At 39.0% G+C, this 13,361-nt stretch overlaps 1 protein-coding gene across 1 annotated transcript in view; it reads left to right on the top strand.

The window, feature by feature from the left end:
* BORCS7 (BLOC-1 related complex subunit 7) overlaps positions 1–12,235 on the top strand; it is a 43,913-nt gene extending 31,678 nt beyond the window's left edge. Inside the window, exon 5 of the mRNA XM_044056554.1 lies at positions 11,644–12,235. Coding sequence (XP_043912489.1) covers positions 11,644–11,695 — 52 coding nt within the window. The 3' untranslated portion in view covers positions 11,696–12,235. The remainder of the gene's footprint in view (positions 1–11,643) is intronic.
* Positions 12,236–13,361: the final 1,126 nt, after the last annotated feature.

Consider the following 13,361-nt stretch of genomic DNA (forward strand, 5'->3'; position numbering starts at 1 on the left):
TATATTCTTTTTTTGTTTTTTGGCACATTCAGTTGCTGCCTGATTTTTATCTCCTTCTGGTTTGATTTCCATTCCTGCTTGATGGCGATATGCTTCTACTAGGTTGACCAGAGAACTAGATTTATTCTCGTCATGTTTCAAAACTTTCACTACATTTGGGTATTGTGAGGTCAGCAGATATGTGTGGAGTCCCACAATTGCAGATAGGTTCATAGGTTCATACTAGGCTATCTGCCCTATGGGCATTTATAAGCCTAGCCAGAGTGTGTGTGGCTTTCACCACCCCTTAGGATGAAAATACTATACCCATTAGTTTGCTGTGCCTCTGTCCAGCAGTGACACAGAGATGATTCCCGGGGTAAACCTACGATCTCCCATCCACTCGTCAAGATTTCTCTTGAACAGAGTCAGTGAGGGGCTCTGCCTCCACATGGATTGGGATTCTGTTCCATAGTGTAAGGAGTCTCTGGGTGATGAATCTGTCCCTCCAGCACGTCCTATTTATATCCGTATTGAGGTTTAAGTCTCTTGCTCTCGTGGCTCTGGTGGATTTGGATTTTTTGAGGTGGAGCATGTCCATTAATTCCGGGTTGGACATGGCCTTGTATGTCAGGCACAGATCACCTCTGAGCAGACGGTATGCGACTGAATAGAGCTGGAGTTTCTTCAGTCAGGCAGCGTATGACATATGTTTGAGCCCCTTTATCCTTTTGGTGAAGAACTTTTGGGGTCTTTCCAACTGCTGCAGGTGTCGGGTAAGGTACATTCCGAATGGGGCGTTGTACTCAATCATTGGTCTGATAAGTGAAGAGTACAGGGGTACAATGACCTCTCCTGATCTGGATATGAATCCCTTCATGATCAGGTGGGCAATGTAGAAGGTCTTCCTAACCACTTTGGCAATGTGAATGTCAAAAGAGAGGTTACTGTCAACTTGGGTCCTCAGGTCCCTGATAACTTCTTCCGTGTTTAATGGATTACCACCTATGTGGTAATTAGGGGTTACCTTGTTTTTCCCAAAGGGTATGACTATACATTTTTTGGCATTTAGCTTAAGGCCATGGCTCTGGCACCAGTTATCCATTTCTATGAGACCTCTCTGGAGGATGTCTGTGTCTGATGGAGTGTCAATTATGGTGCCCAGTTTGCAGTCATCTGCAAATTTTGTCAGCCACAATCCCCCTATGTTTGCCTGCACTTCAGAAAAATAAATGCCGAACAAGAGGGGGCCCAGGACTGAGCCCTGTAGGACACCGCTCGTGACTGGCTTAGAGTCTGACATGGCACCAGCAACTCTAACCCTGTGTGTTCTGTCCTTGAGCCAATTTGCAACCCATCTTGTGACATTTGGGTTTACATCTAAGCTGGTGAGCTTTTCTATGATGCCCGAGTGGGGTATTGTGTCGAACGCTTTTGCTAGGTCAAGGTAGGCTGTGTGAACTGCCTTACCCTCATCAATGGCCTTAGTGACTGTTTCGAAAAAGTTGACCAAGTTCAAGAGGCAGGATCTGCCCTTGACAAAGCCAAATTGGGTAGGATCCAGTGTCTGTAGGTCCCCAATGTCTTTATTTATGAGTTCCATTATGATCCTCTCCATAGCTTTGCAGACAAGGCTCGTCAAACTTATGGGGCGGTAATTTCCAGGGTCTGTAGAAGCACCGCCTTTGTGGAGTGGGACCACAGTTGCCGTACGCCATTCTTTGGGTACGTATCCTGTAGTAAGGCTAAGATTAAACAGCAGCCTTTTGTGTGGGTTTAGTTCCTCATTGAGTTCGTGTAGCACACAGCCAGGGACACCGTCCAGTCCCATTGATGCTGTGTTTTTTGCTTTAGAGAGAGCAGCTCTCACCTGGGCATACAGATCTGTACATATAATCAATTTCAAGGAGACTCATCCCTCTTTTGGAATGGGGAATATATAATCTTGGTATGCACTAATTTTTATAGATCATTTGGTGAGCATGAAGCATCCTTCTTGTTTTAATATCTAACTTATCCAACAAGTTTTGGGGCCAGTCATTCACTCCAAAACTTTTAAGTTAGGACAGGAAGAGCAAATTGGTTTATAGCTTGGATTTTTGTTCCTAGATGTCAGTGCTGTTTTCTGGATTAATTTAAGTAATCTGAAGTATTCCTTACTAAGTTTTATTCGCATTTCTTTGTTTTATTGCTGATCCTTCATCAATTCCCAAATATTTATACACTCCCTCTTGCTCAAGTTCTTTTATATCACATTCTTGTCCCAAACTGATGTTTTCCTGGTGCTGCAGTTTTCCTGCTTTAAAGGTTGCTTTTGCACATTTATCAAGACCAAATGACATTCTAATATAATCTGAAAAAGTTTTAACAACCTGCAGCTGTGCTTTCAGTTCCTCATCTGATGAGATATACAGTTTTAAATCATCGACAAATAGAAGATAAGCCTTTAGACTTTATTTTCTAGGAGCTAAATTATAGCCATGGCCTAAGCTGTTAAGTAGACAGCTTAATGGCAAGGCAGAACAACAACGGTGACAGAGAGTCACCCTGGAATATCCCCCTTTGAATTTTTATCCTTGGGTAGTAATTTGTCCTTTTATCATGGTTTAATTGCAAAGTGGTCTGCCATTGTTTCATGGTCACTGTAACGTAGTCGATAAGTGTAGGGTGTATCTTATACATTTTTAAGCACTCTTTATCCATGAATGTGGGGTACTATGAAGTGCTTTTTTGTAGTCAATCCATGTCATACTTAGATTCTTCCCCTTTTTACAGTTCTCTACTATGACTTTAACAACAAATTATCCTTTCTTCCATGTGACTTTCTTTTATTGCCTTTTTGTTCTACTGCCAAGTTTTCTTCAAAATGACTATAAACTCTTTCAGCATCAATTCCCGTGTATAGTTTATATGTCGTCGGAAGGCAAGTTATTGGTCTATAATTTTTGGCGTAGCTTGCAGGTTCACTCTTAAGTAGGATCATTGTTTTACCTGTTAGCCAAATTGGTGTCTGTTTGGGGTGTACACATAAATAGTTCTTGCTCATGGCTAGGTCTTCATGCAGAGATATTAATACTTTTAACCAAAACTTAGGCACTGCATCTGGGACTGGGGTTTTCCAATTAGAGGCTTTTCTTAACTTTGTTTCAATCTCTCTGGCTGTTAATTCAGCCATTTCATATCCTGTATCTTTAAATTTCTTATTCTTTCTTTTACTTATTTTATCCGTTTAGTATCTTTGTTGTGTTCCACAGGATCTTCATAGATACTTCTCCAAAATGCATCTATTTTCTTCTTTTTTGGCGGTCTTTCAATTAATTTTATCTTGTTTCCTAATTCTCTATAAAACATTTTTGGGTCATCACTCAATTGCCTTTTTTGTACTTTTCCTTTATATTTATTTGGGTATCGTCTAAGTTTTACTGCCTGTGCTGAAATTTTTAATTTATTTGCGATCGTGCATGATAGATCCTGGTCTTTTCTAATACTGTGCACTGTCTATCTTTGTTAGTATTTTTGTTGATTTATTCACTCTTCTATAGTCTTCTAGCAGTGACACTTCTTGTCTTAATTGCTTTATATTTTTCTCTGTTCGATACTTCCATGATGGTTTTTGATTTCTCCCCTTCCTTTGCCTCACTACCCTTTGCTGTTGTGGTAAAACTTTATTGATTATTAATTTAGCTGCACAGTAACGTATCCTGTTTATTTCTGTTATATCGCATAATTCTCTATGGACAGTCCTAATTACTGTGTTCATTTGTTTTATCAGACTTCTGAGGTTTTATTGACCTACTGCAGTCTATTTCTTTCATTGATTTTAATATATCTATCTGTGTCCATTAAATCAAGCAACTCTTCCCTTAGTTCATTTTCTTCTAGACTGAGGATACAGCCTTTGTTTTCCACTTCCTGTGGGCATTCTATAGCATCTTCCTGTGGCACTGTCTCTCCAATTTCATTCTGTGCCATCTGTTGCTGTCATAAGGGAACTCACTGGCTTATCACTCCTCAACATTTGACTGCATCAGAGTTTCCAGTCTCCTGTTCCTTCCCTTGCTGTCTAGCTAGCTTTAAGTGAACATTTATACTGGTTTCCAGTGGAAGGCTCCAAAATAATCTTTATATGGCACCTAACCAATTGCTTCCTGTTCTACTGGTTTCTCCTTAATTTGGATATCCATTGCTCTATCCTATCCTGTTGTGGTGCTTTCTGCATTAGATTTTCTGAAGCCTTCACTTTGCAGGTGCTCCATAACCTCAATTTCTATTTTTTGTTTTATAATTCTCCATTACTGATCTCCTTTTCTGCTTTTCCTCTTTGTCTTCTTATTTTTTTATTGTAAAGTTTTCCATATCAGGACTCCTTTGCCTGTATTTCTCTTCAAATATCTTTGGTGCTGCTCTTTTCATAGTGGTTAGTTTTGCTTTCTCCTTTGCATAAATATTTCACCATATTAAATCTCTCTTTCTTTCCCATGTGCATATTTCTTCTTCAAATGTCTTCTGATCTTCCTGCGTCTTTTTACTTTGGGGACTCACGCCATCATGCTGTGATGTAGTCTGTGTTAGACTTTCTACATTAAATCCTTCACTTCGCAGACACTCCATAACTTCAGTTTCTATTTCTTTAACTTCTGCTTTACTAATCTTCTTTTCCGCATTCCATCTTTGTGATATTAATTTTTTTTAATTCATCTGTGTAGGGTGCTAAATGTTTCTTGTATATTAGCGGACAGGGGCTGGATATTTTTATGCTTCAAGAATCTCATCTGTCTGAAAGGGGACATCTGAAACTTCTGGGGTTAGGGGTTTTCTGTCATTGCTTTTTCATTTTATAAGGTAAGAAAGGGGCATGGCTAAACTGTTAGAAGTGAGGCGCCATTAGAACCCATTATATAAACTATCTAATAAAAAGTGAAGATATATAGCTTGTAAAGGATGGAAGGGATCCTATAAAATTACAGTTATTGGTGTTTCTATTCCAACAGGCATGTCCGTGGCTGAAGTGAGGGTGTTCTGCAGAGACTCTGTTGCTTTTAGAAACTGTGCAGCTGTTTGGGGGACGGGGGACAGGACAGAATATGGTTTTAAGCACTGATGAGGTCTGCTCTGGGCCACAAACTGAGGCTGTTCCCCTTTTAGAGATATTTTAGGTAATGAGGTTTGTGGACATGGAAGGTGTGTTTAACTCAGACTTGGCTTTACCTGCTGCTCTGGCAGATACAGTTCCCTAACTAGAATTGATAACAGTTATGTTCTTCTGTAACACTGAGTTTATCTAAATTGGGAAGAGGGGTACAGCATTAATAAGGTAAGGCTAGATCTGAGTTTTTGCAGAGGGTGGGTGTTTGAAGGTAGGATTTGCGAGACATATCTAGATTTCCCACACTCTTCAGATGAGTGCCCAGATTGGGGGTAAGATTGTGATCACATTTAAAAGGGCTTGGTTATGGAGATTGCTGACTGACGTCATTAGTGCAGAGTTCAGCAGGATCAGGAAGTTCATCAGTTGGAAGATAGTATTAGATGCTTGAGGTGGTGCCAACACAGGGGGAACCTACTTGGGAAAACAAAGTCACTATTTGCTACATCAAAATTGGATAGTATATATGAGATGCATGCTGAGGTTATGATGACTGCACTGAAGTTGAGGCATTTCTCATATACTCTCCTGTCACAAAACCACTGGCATTAAGACTGTGGCGGAGAATCACAGGGAGTTTGATTGCTGAGATTAAGGATGGGGTGTCAGGTCTCTGGGTAAACTTCCTGGAAGAGATTTCAGAAGTATCAAAGTCTTATGCCAGTCTCTATTCTTTAGAACCTGATCTGTTGGTGGAGAGGCCAATCCTTCAGTTTTTCTCAGGAATTAACTTGCCTCAGCTGATCCCCATGCAGACCCAGCAATCGATGGTGCCAATTACAAGCAAATAACGGTTATAGATTCTGTGCAAAGTTAAATGAGGTAAAACACCTTAGTTGGACTTCATACAGCTTGAGTTATATGAATATGTAGGGAACGCCTTTGTTACTTATTTTCTTCATCTTGCTAACAAAATGCTAGTCTGTAGGCAGATCCTTGCCAGCTGGAAGGAGGCGTTTATCTTGGTAATACCAAAGACAGTTACAGCTCCCCTTGTAGACCTATTTCAGTTCTAAATTCTTTCTGCAAGCTGTCTTTGTTGATTATGTCCCATATAGTTTATCAGTGGCTTCCCACCATAATGCCTGCACATCAGTCTGGGTTTGTCAAAGGGAGACATGTTTAACAATGTTTTGAAGACACTGCTGCTTTTTAAAGATATCGGTATTTAAGGGTGCCCACATTTGGTACTCCATTTTGATGCCAAGAAGGCTTCTGACACTGGAAGATTTTGGGTTTCTAGCAGAGTTGAGGAAGGGTGGCCATGATTAAGACCAGTAGCTGCATGTTTGCCCCTTTGCAGATTAGAAGTGGTGCTTGCCAAGGTTGCCCTTTTGCTCCTGCTGCATTTATAGTATGTCAGTGGAGCCTTAGTACTCAAACTTAGGACCTTAAAGGATTTTGGATATAGATTAGGTGGTCCTCTGTATATGGTAGCCCTGTATCCTGATGATATCTTAATTTATTCTGTGGAATTAACCATGCATCTTACCTATACTGAAGAATGTCCAAAATTAAGGTGATTTGCCTAGATTTAAGGTGAAAGGAAAACAAGACCTTTGCCATTATTTGAATTGTAGAGGTCTGGAAGCTCTGAAAGATCACTTGCCTTATCTCTGGGGACACAAGTGTTTTAAGTATTTGGGTGTTGCAGTAGTACATGATCTGACATATACCACCCATTTAGCTTATTTGTGCATGTCAGAGCTTTCTAAAGGTTTTATTAGACAACGTAGAGATATTTTACTTAATTTTGAACAAAGGATACAGGTTACAAATGTGTTTATTCTTTCACAGGTCATTTTCTCATCCTAGTCATTACCCATCTTTGGAATGTCAGATTTATTTCAACAAACTCATTCTGCTCTTTTGAGAATATGTATGGAATAAAAGTCTGCACCAGGTAGCTTGGTATCTTTTCACACTCCCCAGGACAAAGGCAGAGATGAGTATCCAATAAAAGGCAGCAGTTTTAGCTGAGCTACAAAATGCAACACCCTAACCAAGGAAAAAGGGAAATACATTGATGTAATATTACATCAAAGTCCATGCAGTATACATATTTATGAAGGTTCAGCTCTCCTGTATTCCTGTACCTCTTCCTAGTAAACATTTTAACTCAAATATTGCAACCTTGTATGTTGGGAAAACTTGATTCTCTTGGAAACTGCTATTTCCCCAACACTGTGCAAATATGGGATTTAAAACAGTTTAACTAGTGGGAAAGCAGTCGGTGCATGGACAGCTTCAACTGTTCCAATTTCAAGCCAAGAAAGAGACCTCAGAAGCGAGTAGCAGTGCCTGGGTGAGTTGGTAAACCTTAGGACAGGAAATTTTAGGTTCTGTGGTAAAAACTGTCTTGTCAATCACAAAAAGCATCAAATCCAACCCCCAACACAAATTCTACGTTAAGAGGTAAAATCTAATGACAACAATACACTTTTGCACAGTATGTCCAAACAAGCACAACATAAAGTAAAAATTACTTCAGCAAAATGACAGTCCAATAAAAGAAAATTTCCTAGCATAAAAGTAATACTTTTACAGAAAAAAAATCACAGAAAGTGAAGCAATGAAATGTTCTTCCTGAAGGAAGCTTATCTGCCTAGCCTTTAAAGGATCACTAAGCTGACCATCAGTTCTACAAAGCTCATAGAGGCAAAGCGTTTTGGCAGCAAGAAAGCTCAATTTTTTTTTTGCACCCAAACTGCTTTTTGTAGGACTCTGCTAATACCAATGACAATTTGATTGTGTAGGAGGTGCAAAAAAGCTGCTGGTAGAATGGCAAACTGAAATTTGGACTCAAGACAGCTTCAATGTTTAGTAAAGTGCTAAGTCTGAAATAAATCAAATATAGAACCATAAAAAATCTGGAAAAATGTGATGAATTCCAAGAATTTTGCAATCCAAGTATAAGCAATTGTAAACAACTAAACTTGCCAGTAAAAATATATGTATAAAGATCAATACAGTTTACCTGATTTGAGAAAATAAAAAACATAAGTCTCTGCTTAGAGGTGACAATAAACAATAAGCACTCACCCACCCAAAGCTAAGCTCTGGGAAATGGATGAAGTAAATGTTTACTACTCAATAAATGGTCACACTTGACTGCTTATGGCAAACTTAAATTGGTACTTGTGTATTATCGCAACCAGATTTCGGACCTGCTGTAATTCATAATGTTACCGCGGAACGAGTTTATCTGTTCTACCATGCTGACAGCAATTGTCAGTGACTTATACAAAATACATTTAATGTACTTTTTTCTCCGTTCATTTTGTTATCAGAATGGAGCCCCGCAACCCCAATCCATGTCAGGTCATTGTGCACCATTGGGAAATTGTTTTCAGTGTTAACATTTTATAGTGATACAAGCAAGGCACAGCAGAATAACTGCCTAAACGCACCATCACCCCTCAAATTTATGATGACCTCCACAAAGTATGAAGGCAAAAGAAAGCAAATAGAGTACTACCGACCATTACACACACCTCATGCTCACAGTGTAACAAGTCTAAGTAGGATTATGCGGCATCCAACTTCAAGTACGGGTCACCTACAGACTGCTACAAACGGAAAAGCAATGGCAAGGCTATGAAATGTGTGTAACCTTAAGAGAGTGCAGGGTGTATTTAAACAAGATGCCAGAAGAATGTTAAAATAGCACTTTCCTCGGTCAGTATTAAATGTTTTAACGACATAATAAAGCCAGTAAATGTCAGCAGCGTAAGCACAACTGCAGTGTGTGTCGCTCAGAATCTGATTGCGATAATACGCAAGTACCCTTAAATTTACCCCACAAGAAATGGCACATCATTGATGCACCTAGTTTAAACAGATCTATTTTTACTAAGTTATTGAAATGTCTCCTCTTTTATGGCTTTATTTGTCCTGCTTACTATCTTCCTAGTCTAAGCATACCCCCATCAGCTTCCATCATCTAGCATGCCCTCAATCAATTAACTGGCTAACTTTGAATAGGAACAATAAAAGGTTTAAAATTCTTTAATGACAATGCTAGATTTTCATACAGTTTCTTATTTACAGACTGCAGTGAAAATTCTGCATTGAAAGACTGACTGTCTTTAAATTCACATCATCCTCTCAGTTGTTCTCATTACTTTAAAGAGGGGCTGCCCTTAGCCTTGCAATCAAATCCCTAGGTCTTGAGTCCCATGCAAGCCATTCTTTAACTGGGAGAACCTCCTTCTCCCAAGAATATACAGTTTGTATTTAGCAGTAAAACGTTTTACTATTTCTACAACATATTTTCAGATCTTGCATGGGCCTGCAAAATTTCCTTTGTGTGATCAAGCAATTAAACACAGCAGTCCCTCCGTCTACTGAAGAACATCATCCTTTAGCCAGCATGATACTCAGCCCTGCTCAAGCCATAAAAACATCTGACTACCGACACCAGATTATATAATTCTAGATCCTGGATACTCATCTCTGCCTTTGTCCTGGGGAGTGTGAAAAGATACCAAGCTACCTGATGCAGACTTTTATTCCATACATATTCTCAAAAGAGCAGAATGAGTTGTTTGAAGTACATCTGACATTCCAAAGATGGGTAATGACTAGGATGAGAAAATGACCTGTGAAAGAATAAACACATTTGTAGCCTGTATCCTTTGTTCAAAATTAAGTAAAGATCCCTACGTTGTCTAATAAAACCTTTAGAAAGCTCTGACATGCACAAATAAGCTAAATGGGTGGTATATGTCAGATCATGTACTACTGCAACACCCAAATACTTAAAACACTTGTGTCCCCAGAGATAAGGTAAGTGATCTTTCAAAGCTTCCAGAACTCTACAATTCAAATAATGGCAAAGGTCTTGTTTTCCTTTCACCTTAAATCTAGGCAAATCACCTTAATTTTGGATATTCTTCAGTATAGTTAAGATGCATGGTTAATTCCCCAGAATAAATTAATCATCAGGATACAGGGCTACCATATACAGAGGACCACCTAATCTATACCCAAAATCCTTTAAGGTCCTAAGTTTGAGTACTAAGGCTCCACTGACATACTATATATGCAGCAGGAGCAAAAGGGCAACCTTGGCAAGCACCACTTCTAATCTGCAAAGGGGCAAACATGCAGCTACTGGTCTTAATCATGATCACCCTTCCTCAACTCTGCTAGAAACCCAAAATCTTCCAGTGCCTGGAATAAAAATGTCCAGTCTACTCTGTCTGTCAGAAGCCTTCTTGGCATCAAAGTGGAGTACCAAATGTGGGCACCCTTAAATACCGATATCTTCAAAAAGCAGAAGTGTCTTTAAAACATTGTTAAACATGTGTTTCCCTTTGGCAAACCCAGATTGATGTGCAGGCATTATGGTGGGAAGCTACTGCAAAACTATATGGGACAAAACCAACAAAGACAGCTTGTAGACAGAATTTAGAACTGAAATAGGTCTACAAGGGGAGCTGTAACTGTCTTTGGTATTACCAAGATAAACGCCTCCTTTCAGCTGGTAAGGAACCGCCTACAGACTAGCATTTTGTTAGCAAGATGAAGAAAATGAGTAACAAAGGCGTCCCCTACATATTCATATAACTCAAGCTGTATGAAGCCCAAATAAGGTGTTTTACCTCATTTAACTTTGCACAGAATCTATAACAGTTCTTTGCTTGTAATTGGTACCATCGATTGTTGGGTCTGCATGGGATCAGCTGAGGCAAGTTAATCCCTGAGAAAAACTGAAGGATTGGCCTCTCCACCAACAGATCAGGTTCTAAAGAATAGAGACTGGCATAAGACTTTGATACTTCTGAAATCTCCTCCAGGAAGTTTACCCAGAGACCTGACTCCACATCCTTAATCTCAGCATCAAACTCCTTGTGGTGCTCCGCCACAGTCTTAATGCCAGTGGTTTTGTGGCAGGGGAGTATATGAGAAATGCCTCAACTTCAGTGCAGTCATCATAACCTCAGCATGCATCTCAAATATACTATCCAATTTTGATGTAGCAGATAGTGACTTTGTTTTCCCAAGTAGGTTCCTCCTGTGTTGGCATCGCCTCAAGCATCTAATACTATCTTCCAACTGATGAACATCCTGACCCTGCTGAACTCTGCACTATTGACTTCAGTCAGCAATCTCCATAACCAAGCCCTTTTTAATGTGATCCCATTCTTACCCCCAATCTGGGCACTCATCCGAAGAGTGTGGGAAATCTAGATGTCTTGCAAATCCTGCCTTCAAACACCCACCCTCTGCAAAAACTCAGATCTAGCCTTACCTTATTAATGCTGTACCCCTCTTCCCAATTTAGATAAACTCAGTGTTACAGAAAAGAACATAACTGTTCTCAATTCTAGTTAGGGAATTGTATCTGCCAGAGCAGCAGGTAAAGCCAAGTCTGGGTTATTATTTATGTGCAGATAGCTGTGTAGAACTTAATTGTTATGTATTTATTTCTGTATTGGTTGCACTGACATCTTGAGTTTGAATACTCTGACAGATTCTAAGGTAATTCATTTTATTGTATTTTTTTATCATAGCATAGAATATTCATCTGACCTCCAAGACCAGCTGAGACATCTTTTGAAATGATTTCTTCATCCTGAAGTTAAGGTGTAAAGCTGTGATGCACAACTGGAAGCTCCGACAGAAGCAGGGAGAAAAGGGCAGCTGTTGCTTTGGTTTCTCCATCTGAGATTCTGCACAATCTCAGATGTGTCTTCCACAATTTGTGTACCCGAGTTTTACATGTACAAAAAAAGACAAAATGGACAAAACCCCCATGAGTTGTCCTATACTGTGTGAAAAAGCATAAAATGTACACAATGTATTTTTTCGTAAATGTTATGCTACTATGGTATTAAGTGGGCCATAGTTAATAAGCTTAAGAACATCTTTGAAACTGTCTTGAGTTAATGTAAGCTAGGTAAGATATAATCCATTTGCTAGTTATACATTTTGCACGTGTTGCCTTTGTGTCATTGTTATTAAGGAGTAACATCATTGTGTCAGTGGAGTAAAGCTTGAGTATTTTTAATGATTTTTATAGTGTGAGGGAAGAAATTAATTTCTCAAATGAATAAGATTTGTTTGACACTTGTTACATTAATAAACATTATATTGTTAAAAGAATACTATTTTCTGGATTTCTTGGAACTTGGGTGGTGCGAGAGACAAGTTATAGTAGGATAAAAAACTATTTCATTGTTGAACATTTGAAAGTGCATGCTTCCAGAATTTCAGTGGTTCTGTTCTTCAGTGGAATATGATATCAAAATGTTACCTGTGTTTTCAGAGTTATGTAGATGAAAACTATAATATTCAGTTGTTCAAAGAAATTTTGTCTTTATATACTTGCGTACTACTTTTGATATAACTCATACTTAGTTCTTTAGGATCATCTTTGCAGAGAAAAAAAATAGTTGTATTTCATTTAGCTGGTCAGTGTTAGCAAACCTCAGTAGTTTAGATATTAACCATCATCATTTACTTCACTTTTTTCTGCACCACGAATACACTGAACTGTTGTAAAAAGTAATGTCTTGGCTTTTTCCAGTTAGGGGTCGCCACAGTGGAATTCCGGTCTGCTAATGATTGACAGTGGATTTTTAGGTTGCCAAGTTGCCAGCCCGATGCCCAGCCTTCAAAGAATGCACACCCATTCACGCACGCATCTACCTACATGTCTTTAACTTCACTCGACCGCGGGGAGGACATGCAGACTCCACACAGAAGGTGCTCCAGCCGAGAATCGAACGGGAGAACCACTTGCTGTGAGGCAACAACGCTAACCTTTGCACCACCGCAGCAATTTTTTTTTTTAATTGCTTTTTCCTGCTGGACAACAGTGTGAGAAACTTAGAACTTGATTTGCTGTTAATAAAATTTCTTTGTGTTGTACTTAAAGCTCTTTCTACTTATGCTGTTATCAGAACAAAACTGATAATGTTCCAACTACACAGTGTTGTTTTTAGCATTATAGTGAATACTTTGGCAGCCTTCAGTACACTGGCTTGCTGAATTAATTTCAAGGAAGTCACTGAAACACAGTAGTAAGTGTTAGTACTGTCAGGCATATCTCTAAAATATAAAGTTGTTGTATAATGCCCAATTTTTATTAATAGTATAGTGAAACTTTTCTCCATGGGTGTCTGTTGAAAGTAGTTTTTTTTCACTGAGTTGTGCCATCCTGGTAAAATAAATAAGTGAAATGTTAAGGAAATCCAAATATACTGCATATATCTTCATTTAGGGAGTA

The sequence above is a fragment of the Protopterus annectens genome, chromosome 14.part0 (assembly GCF_019279795.1).
Source record: "Protopterus annectens isolate FY-2018-M chromosome 14.part0, PAN1.0, whole genome shotgun sequence".
In the NCBI taxonomy this organism is placed as follows: Eukaryota; Metazoa; Chordata; order Ceratodontiformes; family Protopteridae; genus Protopterus; species Protopterus annectens.